The 27,083-nt window shown below is 36.4% G+C and overlaps 1 protein-coding gene and 1 non-coding gene across 2 annotated transcripts in view; one reads left to right on the forward strand and one right to left on the reverse strand.

Moving 5' to 3' along the window:
* The window catches only part of CNTN5 (contactin 5), a 636,787-nt gene that overhangs the window by 291,026 nt on the left and 318,678 nt on the right, over positions 1–27,083 (reverse strand). Inside the window, exon 6 of the mRNA XM_049778604.1 lies at positions 6,218–6,313. Within this exon, the coding sequence (XP_049634561.1) occupies positions 6,218–6,313 (96 nt within the window). The remainder of the gene's footprint in view (positions 1–6,217; positions 6,314–27,083) is intronic.
* On the forward strand, positions 14,439–14,545 carry LOC126016941 (U6 spliceosomal RNA). The gene has a single exon (XR_007498623.1). It is a non-coding gene; the product is annotated as a U6 spliceosomal RNA (small nuclear RNA).

Raw genomic sequence — 27,083 nt, forward strand, 5'->3', positions numbered from 1 at the left:
CTGGGAATCTTTGGCTGTCTGTGTCCAAACCCCAGTGAAAGCTAGTGGTGGAGTATAGACCACAATTATTGAATTCTTTTCCTCCTAATATTTACTTCTAACCTTGGGATTTGTTTACTTAAACAGCATCTGGGACCTGAATGGACTCAAAGCTGGCAAACTTGTCTACATGCTTAAGTTATTTTTAGTCAAAAGACTTAAGTCTATCTGCTTAAGTTATTTGATAGTCTAAATAGAACAAATATTTGAGTTGAAGTGTAAAAAGATAGTGGCTATGACTTGTGTAACCTCCTGCACTCTTCCCTAACTACAACTCTTCCCCACAGTGAGGTCTCAGACCCAGGGAAATGAGGGCTGCTGGTAAGGACCAAGTCCATAGTTTTCAGCCCTCCAGTGTTTACTTCTGGGGGAGTGTTTTTACTAAATGGAAAAACAGGTTTACAACGAGAAAGTGTTACGAGGACAATCAAATGCATTAGAATCCCATGTCTGTTGTATACTTGGGCACAAAGTTTATTATAAGCTCTATAAATTCAGCTGGATTCTATGCAAGTTCAAAATGTGCATGCAGATAAAAGTAAACCTATTTTTTAAAAACATTAACTGTAAATATGCATTTTATTGTTGATTGAGATCTGCTTCAATTGTGCCCCACAAATGCAGACATTTGGATTAACTTGCAGTTAAATTGTTTGGTACCATAGAAAAAAGAATTCATTTTCTCCCACCACCATATTTTCTACTAAAGGAAAAAATACCCGAGGTTCATACTCTAAAACAGTCCCAACCAATCTTATTACTCCTAAGGTGACCATGCTGGTTGCACATAAGATTTATATCCTTTTCCTAGATGTCAGATTTATAAACCCAGATTTCTGTTGTACTTAACACTTGATGTATGTGCAACTCAACTAATTTTTTATTTAAATCAACTGTATTTCTAAGTTTATTGAATAGTCACAGATTTATAAGTTTTAGTTCTTCCACCACCCCCTTTAAGTTATTTTTGACTAGTGGATAATAAATTGATCAATTACTGAGGGCAATCATACTGAAAGTAATCAAGTCATTTTAAGTTGAAACAAAAGGATTTTACATTTAAATTCTAAAACAGACAAAAATTACTTGATTTTGAAACAAGTAGAAAGGGAAATACAATAAAAAATGTTCACTTAATTTTTAAAGTGTAGAACAAATGCAAAAAGAAAATAATTAAAAACCAACAGGATATAAATAAATATACAAACACAACCATTAGTTATGTATAATAGGCATTAGAATACATGTTGATTAAAGATATACACATTTGATAAAAAAATTAATTTTCTGAGACCAAGAATTCTATCAAAATTTTTTGTTTGCATGCATTGTATAAATGTTCTAGTATAATATTATTTGGCTAAAATATACAGCATAAAGTATATAAAGAGGGTTCAGAGCAATAGTACAGCAGGGAGGGCATTTTCCTTGCACATGGACAACACAGTTTTGGTTTCTGGCATCCCAAGCATTGCTAGGAGTGATTCCTGAGGATAGTGTAAACCTTAAGCACTGCTGGGTATGGTCCCAAAACCTATATGTATACAGGTTCATATATACGTATATATATAAAGTATTACTATATTATATTGAAAGAACCAAACCGCAGTCATGACAAGTTTCAGATGTTACATAGGCCTCTTAATATAAGTAACACAGTAAGTTCCAGGAATACCACAGGTTGTCTTACTACTCCAGTTAGCTGATCAAACCCCCAGGCTAACATCCCGCTTACATCCACCATAAAGTCCTTATTAGGTCCAACCAATCACCTAGGACCCTATGAGCAATGATGTAATGTGTAGTCAATCCCCTATCCCATTTAAAAATTCTCTAAATTGTGTATAAAAGAATGTAAACTGGGCCGGAATCACCTCATTGTAAGTGATTGACCCCAGCATGCTAGAAACTAGTCTTCAATAATGCTCCTTGCTTTTGCATCCTGTATGTCTTTGATCAAATTGGTCTTGACTCTGGACCCAACAATATATATTTTTTTTTATAAAGGATTCACAATCCTGGTTCTATTATTTACTACATATCAGAACACATATGTTTTTCTTCTGACTTTTTCTTGTGGAAGCTGCATATCCAGCTGGGTATGTATGAGACTATTTCTGGCTCTGAACTCAGGGATGACCCCAAACTGTGATGAGGAAACTTGATGGTAATAGGGATCTAGTGTGGCTGGCTGTATACAAGGTCAGCATCTTACTTTATTTTTTTCCAAGCTGAGACTCCCCAGAGAAACAACAGTAGTGACAATAATTTCTAGATCTTGATTATTTATTTTTTATTTTATTTTTTGGCCACACCTATTCAACACTCAAGGGTTTCTGGCTATGCTCTCAGAATCACTCCTGGCTTGGGGGATCAAATTGCGGTGTGTCCTAGGCTAGTGCTTGCAAGGCAGATACCTTATCTCTAGCGCTACCTCTCTAGCCCCTTTTTATTTATAAGGTTTATTTTATAAGGTCTATATTATGTTGTTATTGCTATATTGTAGAGGTTCATACATGAATACATATATATTTTATATGAATCTAAGTTCAGTTTCAATGAGAGATCTGAAGTTGTTTTCTACACATAAGACTAAAATATATTTAAAGTCAAATAGCAATTTCTGACTCATTTATTTATGATATTTATGGTGATAGACCATGAATCTCTATATGATTATAGACTTTATAAGGCATATTTATACACTTTGCAGAACCACCTAAATTTTAAAATTGCTAAATGACAGGTATTTGTTTTTGGCAACTAGAGTCATTTTGAGCAGATGTGCTAACAGTCTAGAAAAACATACTTATTTTCAAGTAGGTAAATAACTACTTTGGTATCCAATCAACATGTTGCCATTCTTATTTGCTTCTGAGAGAAATTAATATTGATCTCCTGGGAAGTAAACAGAAATTTAGCATATAAGTCAGTCCTATCTTCTGCTTAAATTCATATAAAAATAGGCATTTTGTACATAACATTTAAAAGGAAAAAATGATTCTTTAGGGTATATCTGAACAATATTTAATCTTCTCTAATGTACAAAAACTGTTTATCACTTCCTACTGAGACTATTAAATCATGGTAGATGTTTTACTTAAAAAATAGTAATATCTGAGTGTAATTTTACGGGATTCAACTATCTGTCAGGTCTATGCATTAGGATAAATAACAGGAGGCTGATAGAAACTGTCAAAGGCCTTATAAATTTCTTCAGCTTTTTGACATAAATCTAAGAGATACCTACTATGTGTTGGTATTGTGCCAAGGACTGGAAATATAAAGTTCTTTTTTTTTTCATTTAACCTGGCCTTGTATATCATCTCTCTATGCTTCTGAATATTATTCACTACTTTACTACTCCAAAAAGCTTAAGATGATTTATTTGCTTTGTGGCTACTGTGTATAGATTCATCCAACAAATATTTTGTGCCAGCCTTGTCTTAAGCATGGATTACAACACTAAACAAAAATGACAAAAGTTCTGTTCTCCCTGAATTACTCTGAATAGGTTCAGGAATGTGGTAGGTTTAAAACTGGATTTACATCACAATTAACATTTTGCAGGCTGTCAAGTCAACAGGAGGCAGCAAGGGGGAAAATAAAGAAAAAGGGAAAGAAAAGCAGATTTGCAAATTTCCATGTGATGAAAAGATTCTTGGAATAAGGTACTGGAAAGAGGTGAGCAAAAGCAGATGGTGAGTGCTAGTTGGAGAATAGGATGTTTGCAAGTATGTCTGTGAGCCAAGAAATCTCAGTTGCTTGTAATAATAGATCAAGTGAATGAGCTGATTTTAAAACAAGATAATTTGGACTAAGAAATGAAAGTCACGAAGAGAAGAGGGAACTACTGAAATCAACAAATACTAGGATTAGAGTTAGCACTGACACAGTTCAGTAACTCGGGAGGTCAACTCTTCAGGAACGAAATGGGATGCATTTGGCTTGTGTTAGGAACTGTGATTAAAGGGATGGTGGTGGCCTGAAGTTCAAGTTGGGGCAGGTAAAGAAGAGAAGGGGCTTCAGGTATTAAGTGAAGATCATCTTAAAGGGGGAAATTTTGTCTTCAGGGGATTCACATATTTTCCTTGGAAGAAAAAAACAAAAAGGAATATTAAAGAAAGGAGCTAAAGAAAGCCTGTATTGGGGACAACTGGCCAAAGTAATGCCCAAGTCAGCCTGATGCCCTATTCCTGTTACTCTGGCCTAAGCCTAAATGCAGGGTAACAACACTGATACTGAGCAGATTGTGGACACAGAAACACAAAATGAAGGCCTGCACAGAACTGCTCCTACAACAAAGGGATAGCATTGGTCCATTATAGCTTCTATTTACAAATATAGGAACCAGCATTTTGCTTTGCACAATGACTTAGAGGTCACACTATTTTGCAGGAAACCAGCTTCTCAGGCAACACACACACTGCATTATTCCCACCCCCATCCCAGAACTTTTCAGTTTTCTCTGCCAACTGGACCCTCCATGTGTGACCCTGCAAGTTTGCTTTCTGCAGCATGTCGGCATGTTTCCGTGACCGTATGGTAGAGTTTTATGTCAGCAAGTCTGACTTCTTCACCATCTGTGTCACTGCACGTTTTTCCCTCTTTAAGCCTGAGGGGGAGCATTTTCCTCTCTAAGCAGGGTTTGTTTCAACTCTAAGCAAACCCTGCAAAAAATCAGGGGATCTGCAGGCTTGTGTGCAACGTGGGGTGCTTTCCCTTTGTTGGCTTACAGATAATACACTGCCAGGGGGATTTCTCTAAAGTGGGAGTGGCAAATCAATCAAGTTTGGGAATCTGCCCAGGATACCTACCACCTTCTCCTTCACAGTCTTTAAAATAGCCACCACCAAATCTTTATCTTCAAACATAATGTGTCTAATAACCCAACATTAGACATTACATACGTATACTGAAAAATGTCCCCAAATCTAAAATTTCTGTCTTTCCTTTACAAACTGAGAAAATATGTCACCTGATCAAATCCAAGTCAGGAATCATAGGCTGGCAAGACTTTGTAGTGCCACTGCAAAGTCTGTGAATGGTCCACAGAGGGAACCAGATAGAAAAGAGAAACTGTCTGATTCTCTGAGTAGATATTCTCAACATATTTTTGGAGTATGAGTAGACTATTGTCAAAATACTTTCCTATTGAAATATATTTAGGGCTAGATAAAGGCAGAAAACAAGAAAAATTAGTAGAGGTTGGTCCTTTTAGGATTTAGGAAAAAGAATTATCTATAAGAGATTCTAGCTGAGTTACTAACTTTCATAACTGCACCATTATTACAACCTTGATATAATACATTTAACCCAAAGGAAAAACTGAGGTGCCAGGACTTGAAGTTGGAGCCTATTGCTAACTCTCAGCTCTTCATATGACTCGCCAATAAATGGACAGTTGACTCTCCCTCCTATCTTTCCTCCCTCCCTCTGTCTCTCCCTCCCTACGTCCCTCTCATCATCTCTCTCTCTTCTCTCTCCTCTCTCAATCTGGCCATTCCTACCTAGTCACATTACAGGGAAGTTATATGCTGAGAGACAAAGAGATATTCTCGTCAAACAACAGACTCACAATGAGTGATTATTTATGAACTGGCAAAAGAGAGAATCATACATCTAAGCAAAGTTCCATTTTCTATTACTCCAAATACATGGATCATTGATCTATGACCATGACTTAGAAAACCAAGAGATGAAGGAGTAAAAAAAAAGCAAGTATCTGAGTTTTGTTTGAAAATAAAGCATTTTCTTTGCTGTGATTTTGCCCCAATGTGACCAGCATCACCATAAACCACCTGCTGTCTGGCTTATCTACTGTGAGAAGGTGAACACTGGTATTTATTTTACTCAATGCTGACATGCCAAATACTCTGAAAAAGGTCTTATTCTCTTAGTTTATTCTGCTTCCTGTGTTCCGGGCAATCTATTTTTCATGGGTGGCAGGCAGAAAGGCAAGCATGGCAGGCACCAGCTCCACTGGCAGTGAAGCACTCAGCTGGCCTATGCATTCCCTGTGTGCCACCATTCAGCTCTCAGCTGGGGCTCAGATACAGCCCAGACCCCATGCACATTGCAATGGCAATTGCAGTGTCCCCAGCCAATGCCCTGTCCACAGGACCACACACGCACATATGAAAGAGAGCAGCAGCAATAGAGAAGGGAGCCACCGTACCTGGCGAATGCGGCGGAGGAGAGCACATCAGAACAACCCCCTGGCCTTCCCTCACCGACACGGCACTTCTTGTCCGGCCACTAAAATTGCCCAGATCTGTCAACATAACACAGTATTTAGAGGCAAGGCAAAAGGGAATGGAAAGAATTATGACTTTCACAATGTTCACTTTTTTTCTATTTATTTCATAAGGCTGTTCTTCGTTTCTTATGCAGTGATAGGAGGGCCTCTTGAAAAATTAATCCAGGCCATCCTATTTTAAATAACCCACTTTTCAGATTATAAGCACACTCTTTGTATTCTACCCGTTGTGCATAGAAGTCGCTAGTCTGCAAATAAATTAGACAATATACTATATATGACATAGTAAATCATTCATTTATTTCTTCAAATTGTCTACATATTCATTTTCCTATTACCCATAAAGCCCATTCATGCAGTGTCAGATGAAAAACCACAAAGAGATTTGGGGTATCTGGGCTGGAATATGCTGCCTTGTTCAACATTATGCTGCTGGGGATGGTACATAAAATCAAGCTGTCCACGACAGGAAATGTATCCTGATAAAATATAAGAGAAAAATGAGTTGTTTTCTCTGTACATTTTAGTCAGAAGGTCATGCTGCTGAAATAGCTGCACGAATCAGTTCACTTATCTATTCTGATTACACTGGGAATACTATAATTCCCTACTTACATCTTAACATCAATTAGAGATCAGTAATTCCTAATGTTGTTAAATTTGTACAGTTTTAAAAATTTTTTCCTTAAAATCAAATGGCCTTAAAAGGAATGGCATATACTATTGGTATTTCTATTAATACTAATTTATTCATAACTTGCTATAGAGTCCTTGTTCTCTTGGATGAGGTTAATCTAAGACATAGTTTTCTGAAGAATTTCTTTAAAATGGTAGCAGTTCAATACTTTTACAAATAAACACTGCTCCATAATTTTACTTCTATAAAACTATGTTTTCATAGCTTAAAGGAAAAAATTTGGGGGCTACTGAGGTAATACAGTGGGCAGGATGCTTGCCTTGCATGTGGCCAACCTGAGTTTGATCCCGAGCACCCCATATGGCCCTGTTGGGTTTGATTCCTGAGTGTAAAATTAAAAGTAAGATCTGAGCACCACTGCTGAGTAGAACTTTAAGTCCAAAAAAAAAAAAAAAAAAAAAAAAAGGGAATCAGAACATAGTGTGTAGAGTGTTTGCCTTGCATGTGGACAAGCAGGTTTGATCCCCAGCATCCTATATGGTTCCCCCAAGACTTCCAGAAGTGATTTCTGAGCGCAGAACCAGGACTAACCCTTGAGCACTGCTGGGTATGGCCCAAAAACAAAGAAAAAAACAAACACCCTAAAAGATACATATAAAAATAATCCTTAAAAATATCTGCTTTTTCTTCTGCTCATCAATCTTAAAAGAGATTTTTGGAGGCTTTTAAGTACATCCTACTCAAAGAGTATATATATTTCATAGTAGTACAAAGAAGACCTTCACATTTACTGTTGTTAAAGCAACAAATGAAAGTGAGTTATCTAGAAAATGTATGAAATGCACATGACTGTGATAAATCCTTAATGTTAATGTTCCAAGAGGGCTCCTATATCACCTTTTAGAAGATGTAGGTAAAATTTTACTTATTGGTGGAAATAAGGAGCAAAATTTCTGAACTGCATTAAAAATAAAGCATAATGCTAAATAAAGAAGAATTCTACTTAAAGAATTTGTGTAAGATTTAAACATAATTCTGTTTCACTGTAAACAATTATTTCACAAAGTGGCAAGATCAAAAGGAAAATATTGCCTTAGCTCTATTTTTTAAAGGTTATTCAAAACACATTCTTTGTTGTAAAAATCAAATTAACTCAGCTTCAAATATAATGCAACTTGAGGCCTTAAATACCTCCTTAGGGAGAGATAACTGTTTTCCCCAATAACTGATCTCAATAGGACAGGCTCTGCAGCTTGCTAGCCCAACCCTGGAGTGTCTTAATGATCTGTGGGCCAGGCTTCCTGTGCCTTCCCTTTCCACGTCACTCTCATTGAATTTAGAAATCCAGGTGTCTACTTATTTTAACAGGAAAGTTAGAATTGTTTTTGTCATCTATCTATGCATATTCCAATAAGAGTGTGGCAAATCTATAATGTGCTTGTTTTGGCATCTCAACTCAATTTACAGGTGTTAAAAGAAGACTTTCAGGGAGTTAGTTATGAAGCGCCTATGGTGAAAGGAAGTGTTCAATTGGGAAGAGGAGGTGCTGAAAGGTGGTAATGTGTCATGTATAAAACTTTCTCAGCAACAATACTGCAAACAAAAGGGCAAAAATTTAATTTGTAAAAAAATGTGCTATTTGTAGAAGAAGATTGGTGCAAGTGAATGAGGGTTTGGAGCCATTGATGGAGGGATGGGTGTAGAGACAATATGTGCCAAAAGCCTAATTAGACTGATTGTAATTTCATGGTGACTATATAGCAATTAAAAGGTTAAAATAATACTTCATAGAAAATATTCCTAAATTAATACCTATATGTGAAAAGTCGAAGTATAAAACTTACCTAGAAATTAGATACACAAGAGAAAAATTATAGGATAATCTGGTCTGAATTATGTTGATATCCCATAACATTGATCGGTCCTTTCTTTATTTTATATCAGTGGTTTAATATAGGCATAAATCATATATTATTATTTCCTGGTAATTATAGCATCAGTAATCCACAGAGAAATAGAATGTTTTCAGTTGTGAATAGATCATAAAGATATGTAAAGTAGAGATGCCTGCATTAAGAGAAATCTATACTTTCATGGAGAATTTACCTTTACAATTTTATCATTTTCATATTTAAAAAAAAAAGAGAACACTTGTATAATGAACAAAGTGATCCCTAGAGCAGGCAAAATTATAAATGGCTTTTTTTGGGGGATGGGGGAGGGAGCTCTCTGACCATTCTGAGTGAGAATTCAGTTGACTGTTCTCAGCTCATGCTCTATAAGCATAAGTTCCTTTGCATAATATTATCAGAAAACTTTAAATTCTTACAGCAGACACAGATACAGTTTATGAGCTTTATAAAAATTAGGGACATATTTGGCAGTTTTCATTGGACTATATGGGTTGCCAGGAATCAAACCTTGGTCAACTGTATACAAGGCAGGTGCCATACTCATTGTGCTATCTCTCTGGTCCCCTATTCATTTGAAATATGTTTTCTAATCAGTTTAATAAGGAAACATTCATAGATTTTAAGAATGATTTTAATTTTTGATAACCAATTTAAGAGAATACAATAAAATTACACATTATAGGAGCCAGCGTAATAGGAAAACAAGTAGTAGTGCATTTGCCTTCCACACAGCCCACCCAGGTTTGATCTTTAGTCCTCCAACCCTGCTAGGAGTGACCCCTAAATTGAGAGCCGTCCTCCAAACCTGCTAGGAGTGACCCCTAAATTGAGAGCCAGAAGTGGCCCCCAAGATTTGCCAGATGTGACCCAAACATTAAAACAAACAAAATCACTCATTATCTGCTATACTGGTCACCTCAGCATATTTATGAAATCTATGGATGATCCTAAGTGTACTTCTGTACTTTTTCTTACTTATCTTCTGCACTCAACTCCCTTTACCAAGTGTGTGATCCCAGTAAAGAAGCTCTAACACTGCCACAAGACTTAGCGATGTATTTGTTTATACGCATGTTAACTCTTATTCTTGAGGTTCCCATTCTTTCCAAAATTATAAAATGTCAAGATCCAAAGTTATCAATTAATACGGAGTTTAACAAATGATATTAAAACAAACAGGCACTGCAGTTTTATTTCAAGTAGAACTTTACCCATATTATTTTCATAATGAAAGTATGTGAATCATTTAATCTCTAGCTGAAACAGAAGTGCCTGGCAGATAAGCTTCTAGAAAAGGAATTTCTTCTTATTGAATAGTTCAAAAAATTTCATTGAGAGGCCAGAGTAATAGCATAGTAGGTAGGACATTTGCCTTGCCTGCAGCTGACATGGGTTTGTTCCTGGCATCCCATATGGTCTCCTGAATACAGCCACTTTATTGTTAATGGTCACTTTCACCTTGAAAAAGTTATTTTATTCATTATGCTTTATTTTCTGGACTAGGAAGTTAACTGTATACATGTCATAAGATTATTTGAAGATTACTCGATACATGAAAGCCAACACATTATTCAGTAATTACCCATATTATCCAAGAAATTACTTGATACGTGAAAATCACCAACATTATCCAGTAATTACTCATATCTGTACACATATTAGTCAGTAATAATCAATTATTATTTCTTTTTTAAAATTTCCAAAAAGTGGGAATGGAAATCTCCAACAGGTGTAACTTTTGACTTTAGTTATCAATCTAAACAAGCCACATGTTTTTCCAAGATATTCTAAACACATATAATGACATAGTCCCAAGTTTTGAATTTGGGTCGTATGTATATGTTTATATGAATTCAAATACATTATAACACTCCATAAGAAGAAATGGCTAAATGAGGTGGACTAGAACAGTCAATTTAGACAAGTTAGACAGGATATTTTACACCCGTGTTACAACTGCCATCTTTGTAAAGTCAGACAGCAAAGCCTACCTCATAAAATGTATGGCAAATATATTAAAGTACATATAGAAGATAGACATGACACAACATAATAGCAATATGTATCATATTAGCAGTTTTAGAAATTTAATAAGACTTTGGGAGTCTGAGATATTAATTCTACTATTAACTGATACTTTATAATTAGCAGTCAGAGTTTAACTTCCTATGCTTGTTTCTGTATTAATAAACCAGGACTCTGGTCACTTCTGAGAAGGAAACTCACATGTTTCTGGAACTGTAAGATCAAGGTTACGAGTAGGGGGCTCAGGCACAGCAGTCTGACTCACAAGGGGCACTTATATCTACTTCAATAAACACTGCACAGCCTACAGAAAACACTCGTGTGGTCAGCTTGAGCCCAATGAGGCTACTTCTAAGATACAGACAATCCACTTTGAGGACACCTCCTAGAGTTGGAAAGTCCACTTCGGAGCAATCTCTAAGATGTAGAAGGCCATTCAAAAATCTGAGCTCAGAGTCAGAGACTCTTACTGGAAATATGATTCAGAATATATTTTTAATGAGTAACTATATATTACCTATCATTCAGAACATGTTTCAATATTCAAACATGTAAATACATAATGAGTATTAAATAATGTCTACTATCTACTACTACAATGCATAGAAAATAAAAGATTTGATACATTGTATTTTTATTTTAATAGTTGATGAAAATCTTAAATAGAAAAATACTCATCATGGGTCAGAGTGATAACATAGTGGTAAAGCATTTGCCTTGCATGCAACCAACACAGAACAGATGGCAGTTCTAATCCTGGCATCCCATATGGTCCCCTGAGCCTGCCAGGGGTGATTTCTGAGCACAGAGCCAGGAGTAAACCTTGAGCGTCACCGGATGTGACCCAAAAATGAAAAAAAAAAGGAAAATACTCATCAGCATAAGAGTGTATATACTAAGTTAGGTATGTATCTGGGCACAAAGAGGGAACTTTTCATTTTAATCCCTCCCACCAAACTGAGCGGGGCTACTTTTTAGGCCTTTGCTCAGCCTCCTTCTGGGTTTAGGCACCATTCCTGATTGTCTGCCCCTGGGAACAGACAGGTTTTTTTTTCTGGGTAGGAACAGGGAACCCCTGCCCTAATCCATCCCACCAAATGTGGACAAGGCTATCTTTCGGGCCATTTCTCAGCCTCCTTCTGGGTTCTTGTACCATTCCTGATTGTCTGCCCTCTGGGGCAAGTCAGGTCTGTGTCTGGGCAGGAATATAGAATATCCCCTCTGTCCCATCAATCCTCCTTTTCCCAAAATGTACAGACACACTAGTGCTGGAACAAAGATATTTCAATTTATATTGTATAGTTTCTGGCAGACTAGATCTAGCACTTCTTGCTCTTAGAAAATATACAACTCAAAATATACAGCTGAACAAACCAATAAACTAGCATGCAATATTTTTTTTATCATTCTTAGATAACCTTGCTTGTTTAGAAAAAATAACCCCTAAAGAAGATATACCTCAAGCCACCTCCCGTACAAACAGTTCAATAGATCACTTTTTAAGCACCCTGATACTCCAGCATTCCAAACCACTATAATGCAAAGATAATAGGGAAGCTAAAAAAGATAAAGACAGTTGGGATATGGAGAAAAATCTGAGCAAATTTCCAAGTCCACCCAATGCCTAAGCCTTATAGATGAGAATCTCAAATCGATACTCAATGTTTTAGCAATAGAAATCAAGAAAATAGCCTGTGAAATCAAGAAATCTGTAGATGAACAATTCAACCAACTTAAAGAAGAAATCTTTCAGAAGATGCAAGAATCCATACAAAAGGAAGTAAAGAAACTAAAAACGATGTTAGCAAGCCATAATAGCATATATATATAATAGTATATATATATATATATGTATATACATATATATAGGTGGAGAAGCTCATAGACAAACTTGAAGACAAATTGCAAGCAGCAATGATAAAAAAAAGTCAACAAAGAAAGAAGAGACAAAACATTTGAAGAAAATATAAGGTAATTAATGAACAAAGACAAAAGAAATAATCTCCAAATTATAGGAATAACAGAAGGGGAAGAAAACAGGGAAAGGGGAAGAACACATAGTGAGGGAGATAATAGCAGAGAGCTTTCCCATACTCAGGAAAGAGATTTCTCTACAAATTCAAGGGAGCCAAAAGAGTGTCAAACAAAATAGACCCTAACAGAACACTAAAACAAAGAGTAATCCAAACGGCAAGAGAGATAGAGAGATAGAGAGAAAGACTCTTTAAAGCAATAAGGGAGATGAAAAACTCTCCCATCTAAAAACACAGAATAGCAATTGGATCAGGAAACAAAACCTAGACATCTGCTGCCTGCCGGAAACATACTTAAAAGTTTAGGATAGACAAAGGCTCAGAGTAAAAGGATGAAAAACAATTATACGAGTTGCTGGTAAAAACAAAAAAAGCTGGGACAGCCATATTTATGTAAGACCAAATTGCATTCAACCTCAAGAAAGTACTAAAAGATAGACACTACTTACTGATCAAAGGAACAATAAACTGTAAGCAATGATGCAATCATGCAATTTGCAGCAACTTGCATGGAACTAGAAGATATTATGTTAAATGAAGCAAGCCAAAAAGGATGAAGAATATCACTTATATGTGGTATTTAGAACAGCTGCATGAAGCAACACAATAGTTTAAATGGTAGTTGTCTAGAACACCTTTAGCCCCAGAGTATAGTGTGAAAAAGAGAAGGAACAGAGTGAAGGAGGAGAAACACAAAAGCTTATATTCTCTTTTATACTTCAAAGAGACCTTCAGCAACAGATACAGCTGTTTAGATTGAGCAGGTTTTCAATTAACTGCACTTTATAGATGTCTATATTAATGTTCTAAAGCTTTTATCCACAGAAACAGGTTTAGAATGCAGTTGGAAGCCATGGACTCCCACTACAGCACTCACTATAATAAGTTTTAGTGTCTTAATTTTCCTATGGATGGGGAGAAGGGATACTTGGGACATTGGTGACAGGAATGTTGCACTGGTGAAGGTTTTTTTTTTAATCAAAAAATTTTTATATCCCTATAATAACTGATCATTTTGTTCACAGTGGTACATGGAGATATAGGTTGGTCACCATAGTTTCACACTGCAATGCTAAACTAGACTCAAAAGAAAGTGCTCATTAAGATGATGTCTTGACAAAAATCTAATATATTCATTTTCCATTTGTTTATACCTGCTAATAGCATCTAATGTTTTTATATCCACAGATAGCAATAGAATATGCAACTGCATGCCATAAACTCCTGCTACAGTGCTCATTCTTTGAGTATGTTATTGCCATTTATTTTCAAGTTTAGGTAGTTTACCATTATACCAGAAAGTTGATGATTTCAGTTTGCTTTCAGGAAAGGAATGTAGATACTCAATACCCACAAGACAAAAAATCATGGTGTAGACTCTTCTTAGAGTGCTTATTACTATATTGTTTAGTTTTCTAAACTTGAAATTTATTATTGTTTTTAAGAATACTCTATACATATATAACGTAGAAAGCCTTTCTTCAGTAAAGTTTATCCTCACTAGTGATGATTTGCCTAGAAAATGGAAACTTGTGCTCACTTCGACAGCACATATACTAAAATTGGAGGGATACAGAGAAGATTAGCATGGCCCCTGTGCAAGGATGACACGCAAATTCATGAAGTGTTCCATATTTTTAGTGGAAAAAAAAAAAGAAAAAGAAAAAATAGAAACCTTTAAATTTGACTTACCAACTTCCCCCGCCCAAGCTTTCTGACCCATTCCACCTGGGTCATCTTTTTTATTTTATTTTATTTTATTTTAATTTGTTTTTTTTTTTTTTTAGGGCCACAGCTGGCAGCTCTCAGGGGATACTCCTGGCTCTGTGCTCAGAAATCGCTTCTGGCAGTCTCCAGGGACCATATGGGATTCTGGGAATTGAACCCAGGTCTGTCGCCAGTTGGCCATGCACAAGTCAAATGCCCTACCATTATGCTATCTCTATTTTCAACTGTGTTTATGTGTGTGCATGAGTATATGTGTTGGCCATCTCAATGTCTGTAAGATTCATAATCTCTATTTTTTATATTGCCCTTCCTCCTTTACCCTCCATTTACCCTCCCACTTACCACTTTAAAATTCTTTCACTCTCTTATCCCAATCAGTTATTATTCCCTATTCCTCAGGAACCAGAACAATCCTCTCATCACAACCAGCTGCCAAACAGCTCCCAAAGCAAAAAGACAGATTCACAGCTCACCTTGCCTCAGCCTGAGAAGCTGCCACTGCTGCTGCTGCTGCTGCTGATTTGCTCTTGGTGGTCCTCTATTTCCTACCTTCCTTAGCTGTGGACTGTTTTTTGCTACCAGATTTAATTTTTGAGAAACTCCCAGCTTGAAGATATTTCCAGACATGTGACTGCTGGGAGCCATTTCTCAGACTCCATAAGATCATGTCACAGGCTGAAGCTGTGCTCCGGTCTTTATCTCCCCTGCCCCAAGATTATTTCAAAAAACATAAAGGTTATATGTGGGGCTGGAGAGATAGCATGGAGGTAGGGCGTTTGCCTTGCATGCAGAAGGATAGTGGTTTGAATCTAGGTGTTCCATATGGTCCCCTGAACCTGCCAAGCGTGATATCTAAGCGTAGAGCCAGGAGTACCCCTGAGCGCTGCTGGGTGTGAACCAAACCCCCCCTCAAGATAAAAAAAATAAAAATAAAAAGGTTATATGTATATATTCTTTGTATATGTCTTTAGATGTATTCCTTAATAGGTATAATTCTTATTGTCAATTTCCTTATGTAAAGGTAGTTTTCCCCATATTTTTTTTGGGATCTTTTTAGTAGGAAATTCGAGTAGATAAGTTTCTCTTGGACTCTGAGTTCATGTTAGAATCAGATTATAGGAATTGTTTGGCTTTTTACTTACCCCAATATGTACCAGAATATGTGGCATTGTTTCTTTCTGCATAGGCACATTAAAATGGGGGAAATCTGGGCCCGGAGAGATAGCACAGCGGCGTTTGCCTTGCAAGCAGCCAATCTAGGAGCAAAGGTGGTTGGTTCGAATCCCGGTGTCCCATATGGTCGTCTGTGCCTGCCAGGAGGTATTTCTGAGCAGACAGCCAGGAGTAACCCCTGAGCAACACCGGGTGTGGCCCAAAAACAAACAAAAAAAAAATGGGGGAAATCTTCTGTATAGAAATTAGTTCTTATCAAATAGGAATAAAAACTCATAAATTTTATATTGCAAAAGGCCTTTCACTCTGAACATTTGTCATAGTGGCTTGAGTTAGGTTTCAGTTATACATTGATTGTACATTGACTGTTCACTCCAGATCCTTGGATCCCATCTTGGAACTGGCATGGTTTTCTGTAGTAGCACCAGAAATCAGATTTCTACCAGGCAAGGCCCTAATGCTGAGCTAGCACCAAATTGCTCTAGAGTGGTTTCATATGATATCCTGATGACTTGAAAATAGCAACAGCTTGCTTTCACAGAAGAGTTCCTTGCATTGCCACCTAAAGTGAAATGAAACCAGAAGGCGCTCCAGAATCTCCAACTACAGAAACCTGCAACCACTGTGATTGAGAAGAATTTTAATGGGACCACAAGAAAGATTTTGGGGTTAGACAATTTATTATGCCTGAAGCCAGTAGTTGGTATTATGGCAGGATGATTCATGGATAGGGTCTCCCATTTTTTAGGCCAAAGATTTTCCTTTCTATTTCACCATCTTTTGTAGTGACTATGCAAAACAACAACAGCAACAACTAAATGCCACATACACCTATTTTTTCTTTTCTTTCTTTTTTTTATTTTTTATCTTTTAAGTAGGGGCTCCCACCTTTATCATAGAACCCTGGGACATGGATTATTTTGTTTTACCACATATTTATGCATTTTTCTATAAAACTAAGAAAGGAAAAAAAGAAAAGATGGGTACTAGGGGACTAGTGGCCTCAGATGCATTGGTGGGGGAAAAATAAGGACAAAACTAAATAACGAATCCAAAGTCAATGACAATAGAATCAAGAGGCCTAAACTTTAACAATCAAAGCTTAAATGAGTCTGTTATGCTGTCAGGCTAAGGGTGGTGGTATAGGATGCACTCTGGGTTCATGAGTGGGGGGAGGTTGGCATTGGTGTTGAGCATGGTACTGACTCACTGTATATGTGAAATTCAACTATGAAGGACTTTGAAGATCACAATGGTTTCAATAAAATTAAAAAGTCCATATACCATTTACTTATAAGGCAACTTTGTTTTCTCTACTTTTATAATAATCTAAAAAGAAGAAACATAGAAAAATTGCTGAAGCCATTATTCACTTATTGAAATTGAGGAAATACGTTACATTTTTCTTCTAAATTATACATGGAACTTTATGTTCAAAACAAATGACTTATATTTGTAAATCTTTCATATAGCGACTAGCACAAAATAAAATTTTTGCTTTAATATAAATTATAATAGTATACTTCATAAGCATGTGTCTATATAATTGTATATATACTACACCCATACATATATACACCTATATTCCCAACCAAATTTCTGTGGTAGGTAACTAGAATAAAACAACATGAAATTAATCTTCCTGAATCTCCACTGACATGAACTTGGGTAAAGGTGAGTATAGACACAATGGAATATGACTCAGCCTTTTTTTTTTCTTTTTTTCTTTTCTTTGCCTTTATTTTCCCCCTGTGCTTTGATTCATCTTTATTTCAGGACCATGATTACTGTTTAGTTGTTGTCTTTATTGCCGTGGTGCTTATCAGGTTTACTGTCGGTTTGTTTTTGTTTTGTTTTTTGGGAGTGTTTGATTTTTCTTGTGTTATTTTTATGTTTTCCTTCCCTTTTCCCTTTCTTTTCTTAAACTGAGATTTATAGTCTTTAGAAGAACTCCTCTTGTGTTTTGCTTGTTTGTATTTTTGCCCCCACCCTTTTTTTCCTTTTTTTTTTTTTTACCTTCAAACAGAACCACATAACTTCAAACCATCTTGTTCTGCCTCACAAATTGAGGGGGAAATAATGGAGGGTATCAAGACCAAACAGTCGTATGAACATTGAGTAGAAATGGAAAACGATCAGCCTTGAATGCCAAATCCAAAGCCAATACAACAGAATAGATACCCAGTCTACCACAGGATAGACACAGAAGGGACTACTTATACTAGCAGCCCGGGGGGCAAAGGAGGGGCGATATGGGATACATGCTGGGAGCAGGGGTGGCGGGAGGACAACATTGATGGTGGGAATGCCCCTGATTCAATGTCATTCTGTACCTGAAATACTACTGAGAATGATTTGTAATCCAAATTGGTCAAAATAAAAATTATTAATAAAAAAAAGCCAAAATCATGCCTTTGTGGCATCATGGCTGTTGAGGTGCATGAAGCTGAGGTGCTTGTGCTATATGATATTGAGATTAATCAGAAAGTGAAAGCAAATTGCTAAATGGTTTCAAAGACATGTGGAATACAAGCAGCCAAAGCAAAAAAGACAGTAAAATACAAAAATGCTCACTCTGACTCAGAGGCACCCAGAAGTAAGGATAGGACAAAGATGGCTGGGGGTGGCAATTGTGGACCGGGGGAACCTTTGACAGGGTAGCCAGACTAGATGGGGCTAAGATAAACTGAGATAAAAATACAGACAAGACTCAACACGGGGGATTTTGTAGTACCAAGAATCTACTATGAATCAACAATGATACAAATGAGGGATTATTTTATTTCAGTTTGAGAAAATTAGAGGTTACAGGACCATTGGTATTGGACTCTGTAGAAATTTCACCTTTTGTATTTTTCTTATAATTGTAATCCTTTGGATTTATATTTGGTACTACACTTCTTTTGACTATTGTAATTAATGTTTTTCTATTTTAGTTTTTAATCTTAGGAATTGATGGTGTATTACATTAGGGTTTTGCTTTCTTGACTTTAGGTTAGTGGGTTAGATATTGTTGTCTATAATTTCCTAAATGATATTTTTGTTTGTTCTCAGGGTTTTTTGCGTGGACACATCATAGGCAAAATACTAGGTTTATAAGAGGTTCCATCCATTTTGAATGGGCCCTCAAGTTGTTTATTTACATAGGGAGGGTCTCTGCCTTAAACATTTTGTTTTGGTTTGTGACTTAAGCTCATCTATAAATAATCGACTGTATTGGTACATCAATCTCGAACATCATATGGACTTCAGCCAGGATTAAGAACTTGGATTAAGTTCAGAAGACTATTGATCATCATTGCAGTGGCCCCCCCCACTGTGCAAGGGGTACATGCTTCTTCCTCCAAAATAAGGGCCTAATTCTATGCCCTCAAAGATGGGCTTTCTGGTCTACCTGGACTTGAATGGAAAATAGGTCAGAGAGATAGCATGGAGATAAGACGTTTGCCTTTCATGCAGAAGGTCATTGGTTCAAATCCCGTCATCTGCCAGGAGTGATTTCTGAGTGTGGAGCCAGGAGTAACTCCTGAGCGCTGCCAGGTGTGACCCAAAAACCAAATACCAAAATCCAACAACAACAACAACAACAACAAATAAAGAAAAGGTGCTTCTTCTCGCCTGCTACACAACCTTTCTGGCGTCTCTTAGAAGGATCTATGTACATCGTAGATTTATCTTCTCAGGAGTTTGTAGTTGATTCCTTGATACATGTTTCTGGTTTTAGACACCCTGTGTTTAAGTTAGAAGTTTTTCTTTACATTTTCCTGTGATGCGCTTATGCAAACAGCCGCTCTTTTATTATTGACTAGTTTTTCCTTTAATAATTGTAGACAATATTGTTTGTTTACTAAAAACAAACGGGGAAATTGTTTTGTATGTAAATATTTTTGGGATTATTATGTTACTGACCCTACCCTGATCGGTGATTGTGCCCTACCCTAGGATGTGACCTAGCATTCTGCTCCCACCCTAGGGTGGCACCCGATTCTGCTCCCACCATTAGGTGGTACCTGATTCTGGGGGGATAAAAGCAAGGGTCTGTGGAAGGAGAGGGGCTTTTTGGCTGGAACTGAGGCTGAGGCTTTGGGCTTCAGTCTTGTCCTACGAATAAAGCTGATAGTTTCACAAGCCTGACCGTCTGCGAGCTGTTTACCCGCCGCTTCACCTCAGAACCGCCGGCTGAACAGGGTGGTAGACGCGTGCTCAGAACTGGAGGGGAAAGATCTCATCCTCCACCCCTCCATCAGTCAACCGCTTCAGGGGCTGACTTGCAACAGTAGCCACACTAGATGGGGCTGAGATAAACTGAGATAAAAATACAGGCAAGACTCAACACGGAGGATTTTGTAGTACCAAGAATCTATTATGAATCAACAATGATACAAATGAGGGATTATTTTATTTCAGCTTGAGAAAATTAGAGGTCACAGAACCCATGTGTGAGAAGATTAGAAAGCAGTAAGACCTCCAGGCCACTAATAGAACTCTAGTTTGTAAGCCTGCAGCAGAAACAAAGCTACACAAACACATTTATTCTACTTTGTGGGAATTCATGGAGGCTTTGTTGGATATTAAACATCTAGTGTATTTCTATTAATATCTTAAATTTCTTTGAGCATTGAGTAATTTTTAAAAGGCAACATATTTTCTCCTCTCAAATTCAACCAGTCTCAAATTATAGGCGAATTCTTATAGGTCTCTTTTGTACTTTCTACAATTAGTTAGTATGTGTGTTTGAGTGTTCTGCTCTGACAAATTTCTTTTCACTGCTGCCTCTGTATTTCAGAGCACCTGGAACCAGCTTGGCCTTAATTTTGTGCTTTCAGATGTAAATCGCTTTCTTGATTCCCTAAACTCACTCGCTGCTTTACAGTTAAACCAAGTACTACAGATTTTCTTTTTCCTTTTGTTTTACAAACTATAGCTGCAACAATTCTATTTGAATAATTTACATCCTGTTTAATTAAACATTCTTAGTGAGCAGCTTTATTTCATAACACAGCTGACTACTGATCAATTTTCAACTTAAGATTTCTGGTAAAACCCTCCTACCTTGTTTTACAGCAGATTTGCCTCTGTGGTGGTGGAAGTTCCCTTTTGTTTTCACAAGCATTAAATTCTATCAAGAAGTTTTAATTCATTGTTTCCTTTAGGGAAGATCCATTACATTGTACACAACTCAAGTGTTGCATATCAATGGTAGAAAAATGGTAGAAAAAATAAGCAGCAATTCATTTAAGAATAAAAAGCAGGTGACTGGCAATTTATTACTTTTACTTACTTAGACAAATGCCTAAAACTCATTGTTTGACTGAATTAATGAACAAACATTAATGAACAAACATTCCAAAGGCTGTTGGTACAAACTGACCTGTACACACTGGAACCCCTCTTCTCTACCTGAGTGATAGATTCTCAGGAAAACAGCAAATACAATTTAAAAGAAGAATATTAATTTTAATATTTTGTTGTGAACACATGACTATCTTTTAGAAATTTTCATCAATTCTATATAAGAAACTGTTCAAAGACTAATGTTAAGCATTAGTTCAACATACTGGCAGTTGTTTGGATTTTCTTTTTGTATCAAAGTACAAGGAAACCGATTCTAGAGATTTGCAGGGCTGAGAAATATCTATTTGCAAATGACACATCTCTTTCCATGGAGCTCCACTGCCCACACTGGGGAAGGGCAGCCAACAAGCTCGCTCCAGGCCAGAGACAGTTTCTGGAAAGGACCAGATAGAAAATATTTGAGGTGTTGCAGGTTAAAAGGCAAAACCGAGCTTATTATATATATATATATATATATAATATCATATAATTTTAAGGTCACGATGTAGAGTTTTTGAATTTTGACTATTTAAAATGTTTAAATGAGTCTTTACCTTGTGGAGCACCGAAACAGCTTCTGTCTATACACTAGAGTGTGTTGAAACTGGTCAGATAGACCGAGACTAGGACAGACAGAGAGGAGGACCAGTCAGTTTAGACCACTGCAAAGTTAACGACTTTTCTTTGTAGTATAAGTAGCAGAATATTTGCAAATTATAAGAGCCTGGCCTCTAGATTCAGAAAGGAATGGAGTTATTCTATCTCTTTCAACAATTTTTACCCAGGTAACCTTGGACATTACTCCTAAGGCATACTTTCCTTACCTGTGTAAATGGAATACTATTCTGGAATCAGTATCGAGGGCAATGCTTGCAATTTTCCACTAGTAGGTCTTGCCTACTTGGCTTATTAGATTCTCAATAACTGCTATCATTTTATGTGGAGAAGTAGCACAATCTTTCCTGTATTCAGCATCGAGCACCAAGTTAGCTAAACAGCACTTAAAAAAATTCACCTATCCACTTTCCTTCATTCAATGAACACTGCAGGTTCCCAATGTGTTAAGTGCCATGTTAGATATAGATAAATGGTGCTGAACAAGAAATGCAAAGTTAAATTGAAATTTTGAAAAACAAAAGCTATCATTTTTATTAATTTGCTTATTTTAATTTATTAATTAAAGTATTAATTTGTCTGTTTATTATTTATTTGTTTGTTAATTTTCTTGTTTTATGATTCTTAGGGTTTACTCCAGTTCTGTGTGCAGAAATCACTCCTGGTGAGGCTTAAGGGAACACACACAGTATTGGAGATCGAAGAGGGGTCAATGGCGTGCAAGGTAAGCACATTAACTGCTGCTCAACCTCTCCAATCCAAACTCTATTTTTTAAACATATATAGGAACAGTATTAGTACGAAGAATATATGTTCAATACTATTTCTCAGTAATACTGTGATTTAATCCTATATTTTATAGCTTATATGGCATTACAAAATATAAAATAATGGGGGATGGAGGCAAGAAGATAATAATGATGATTTATACTTATTGAATACTAACTCTCAATAATTCTTATTCTAAAGGATATATATTTTAACAGTAATATTTATGGAATTCTTAGTGGAAATCAAATTTCATAGCTATAGAGATATCTTAATGATAAAACTATGCACACAAAAATTTGAAGACATGAGTGAGGTTATTAGGAAAAATAATAAAAATAGAAATAACCTAACAAAATATTCATGTGCTCTACCTATTATGATTGGTAACTAGCACTTAATAAACTTGAAGTAAATGCCTACTATGAAGGAACCATGCTACATGTAGTCTCAACTTCAAGTAGCTCATTTTTACTCATGCACTCATTTATTCCACATATTTCTATATTAAATACTATCTTTTTACGTAGCTATAGGCTTTAAGGGGTACATCAGTGAATTTAACAAACCTGCCTTTAAAATAAATTTTGTTATTTTACTTTTTAAAGATGCTATCCCTAGGCTATATATATTTCCTGTGTTGTGATTATTGTTTCTTTTTCTTTTACAGTTTCTGTGTATTTACCATATTTAATCTTACAAGTGTTTATTTCTATCTTGCTTATTTTCTGAGATTTCTAAATAAAAACAACATACTGAAGCATCATTTACTACTTGTAAATTTAAGTGATATTATCTTTCATTTTTCATTATTCTTTGATACTAAAGTGGGCAGAATTTAAATATAAAAGTTAAGTTATAGGATGGAGAAATCTTCTAGCTTTTTTTTTTTTAGTTTTTGGGTCACACCTTGTGGCACTCAGGGGTTTCTCCTGGCTCTGCACTCAGAAATCACTCCTGGCAGGCACAGGGCACCATATGGGATGCCGGGATTTGAACCACCATTCATCCTGAATCAACTGCCTGTAATGCAAACGCTGTACCGCTGTGCTATCTCTCCAGTCCCTAGTTTTTGTTCTTTAAGGAACATGCCTCGGATGTTTCTCTATTAAATATATTTGCTTGCATGAATAAAAGTTCCAGCAGAAAGAAACTTATCTATCACTTCTTGAAATTATAGATTTTAATTTATTGACCTTTCAGTATTTGATAAGACATAAAATTTCATTAATGTACTTCTATCCCACTTAATCTACTTTCTAATTAATCTAATTATGTTAGATATTCTAGTGTTAATTCACTTTTGGACTCCTAGAAACTGAAAAGCGTGGAAGATACCTAACTTTAGTTTTTATAACTCACCTAATGCCAGTTTCTCTGATAGTCCAATACTATTTGATTTGTTCACCTTATTATGAAAGCAAAATTATTCAATATATTAATTATTAACTATGCCTTGTATAAACTGCATAAAATTACTGGGCCTTTCTTGCTTGAAGCTCTTACTTTGCCTTTTCCTACCTCAAAATGCTACTAATTCTTGCAGCCCATTCTTAGCACTCCCTCATATATGAACATGTGTATGTTTATGTACATATACAATTTGTATGCAAGAATGCATCTCCAGGAGTTAACCTGAACATCATTTCTTCAGCTATGTCAAGTTATACAAACTCTCCTCCAATATTCATTGCATATGTACTGCATTTATATACTTTGCCTCATCTGAACATTTTATAAACCACTTGGTGAAATTATTTAACACATTGGTCCCCTTTAGTAAACTTCATGTGGCAAAAGCCAATCTATGATTTAGTGCTAAACATCCAGACCTGAGCAGAATGTCAAGTATACAGAGAGACATCAATGAAAGAAAAGTTGCCTTATGCACTTTGTCTGGTATTACTAGTAAACATTTTGTTTTTTGATTTTTGGGTCATGCCCAGGAGTGCTCAGGTGTTACTTCTAGCTCTGCACTCAGAAATGACTCTGGGCAGGCTTGGGGGACCATATGGGATGTCGGGGATAGAATATGGGTTGGCCCCGTGTAAGGCAAACACCATACCTGCTATGCTATCACTCCAGCTCCCTGAAAACATAATTATTAACATCAGTTAGGATTACTCATTTTCTTTTACCAAGTGTATTAATATGATCTAGGTCAGAGCCAAAATTATTTCTAAGTTATAGTTTCTGTCTGCTTTCAACATTATGACATTCTCTCTTTTGATGACTGACTGACTAGATTTAAAAAAAATGTTTGGTTCTTTCCAGCAAAACTTGAACATTTTTAAATTTTAAATTATGATTCTTCTCTTGATATTCATGTGACACATTTTTTTCTCAGAACTTTTCATAACTGAGGAATCTTCTTTTAGTCATGAATATAAACTTCTCTGAAATGTATATACATTAAAATATAATTTTCTGGAAAATTGGGAGTGTGTGTGTTGTCAGAAGTGAGAGCTAAAGCATTACATGCTCCGGGCATATGCTGGACTACTGAGCCAGACTTTCCATCCCACATTAATTATAACTTAGCAGTTAACCCATCAGAAGAGAGATCTGAGGTTGACTGCTTAAATAAAAAAAAGTCATTGTAATTATTTTCTTTAACATTGCCATTAAAAGTTGCCATGATAGAGAGTCAAAGAGATAGTACAGTGAGCAATATGATTGCTTGGCTTGGGTTTGATCCCGAGCATCCAATATGGACCCTTGAGTACTACGAGGAGTGATTCCTGAGTGCAGTGCCAGGAGTAACCCCTGAGCACCACTGGGTATGGGTATGGACCAAAAATTTAAAAATTGTCATGATAGGGGCCGGAGAGATAGCATGGAAATAAAGCATTTGCCTTGCTTGCAGAAGGATGGCAGTTTGAATGCCGGCATCCCATATGCCATATACCCCTGAGCCTGCCAGGAGCGATTTCTGAGTGTAGAGCCGGAGTAACCCCTGAGAGCTGCCAGGTGTGACAAAAAAAAACCCAAAAACTATTGTCATGATATATAAATTTATAGAACATTATTTATTATTTTTACAGAATATTGCAACTACAGTATAAAATGCACATTCAGCTGTTTTTAATTTTAAAAGTTTACTATATTTTGTCTTTGACAAGTGCTTTAGTTTCAGTATTTTCTTCTGTTCTTAGACAAGTACTTTTCCTTATCATTTATGTTCTCATCACCTTCAATTCCTTTTCACTTAGTGTGTCTCTCCATTCATTATTTTTCCTTCTCTTCCTCCTCCTCCTCCTCCTCCTCCTCCTCCTCCTTCTTTCTTCTTTTCTTAGATAGCATATTTAGCATTGCATAGAGATTGTTAAACCATTTTGTTAAAAATATTTTGATTCATGATATTTGGATAATTGTTTTCCATCCTCTTCAGAGTATTTAGGTTTATTTTGTTTTTCCTTTGTTAGTAGGCCACTTCTTATAAGATCTTCAAAATTATTAATATGAATTTGCTATTATTTCTAGATAAGATTGTCTCTAGAATTGACCTTTGCCAGCAGAGATGGTACATTAACTTTCCCATTCTTTTACTTTGGTCACTTGTGATGAAGGCAAGTGGATGCTTCCAAGACTTATCCTAATTAATTCTCAAGTCTGCAGAAACAACATGAAGCAGCACAAGAGACTAAGGTACCTGATCCTGGCACTGAACTGATTAGGATCAGCAAAAACAGCAATACTTCCTAATGCCCAAGTTACCAAGGTTCCAAATTCTCTCAAGTCCCTGAACTACTCTATTCCCATAAGATCATATCAGTAAAATGCAAAATGCCTCTGCCTAGGCCTCTTTCTGCTGAAGTCCTAGAGACTCAAGCATGAAGGATGCTGACCGTGTGTTGGAAAGCTGCAGGCCCTGTAGAGAAGGCCCCTGGGAGCAGAAGCTTCCTTATGGCATCACTGCTCTGGGAAGGCAAGCCAGGGATTTCCTGGCCAGGTTCCACAAGCAAGTGTATTGCTTCACGAGCTAAGTTTTCAGTGTCCTTCCAGCCAGCACCATATTGTTCATTCTCAGAGATGCATTTCTAGATATTCAGGTAGCAGATTTTCAGACTATCATGGCATTAAATGCTATAAGTAGAATTTATGCTTTTCTACACGATCATTGTCATTTTGTAAAATAATTTTTATTGAGACCAATGTGAATTACAAGTCTTTTCACAGTTATATTTAAGGTACATAGTAACAGTGAATTTGGACAATTCCCACCACCAGTATTGACCTCCCTCTGGCACTGTTCCCAGCAGATCATTGTCATTTTTAAGGCGAGAACTAATTTTCAAGCACAGCTACCAGGGAATCACTTTTAACATTTGTTTAAAAGTTCAGTTTCAAAGATAATGATCCAACTACTATGAATTTAGTATTTTCCTTCTGCCAAGACCTACCACCATGCATGGGAATCCCTTCAACTCTCTTCCAGTCTTAGTTATGTATGTGCAAGTGGTTAAAAACATTGTGAAGGAAACAGCCTAAATCCCTGGAAAAACTAGTCCTCAGTATTTGTGTCTTCAGAGCTACTCATTCCTGGTAGCACTGATACC

The sequence above is a fragment of the Suncus etruscus genome, chromosome 8 (genome assembly GCF_024139225.1).
Source record: "Suncus etruscus isolate mSunEtr1 chromosome 8, mSunEtr1.pri.cur, whole genome shotgun sequence".
Taxonomy (NCBI): Eukaryota; Metazoa; Chordata; class Mammalia; order Eulipotyphla; family Soricidae; genus Suncus; species Suncus etruscus.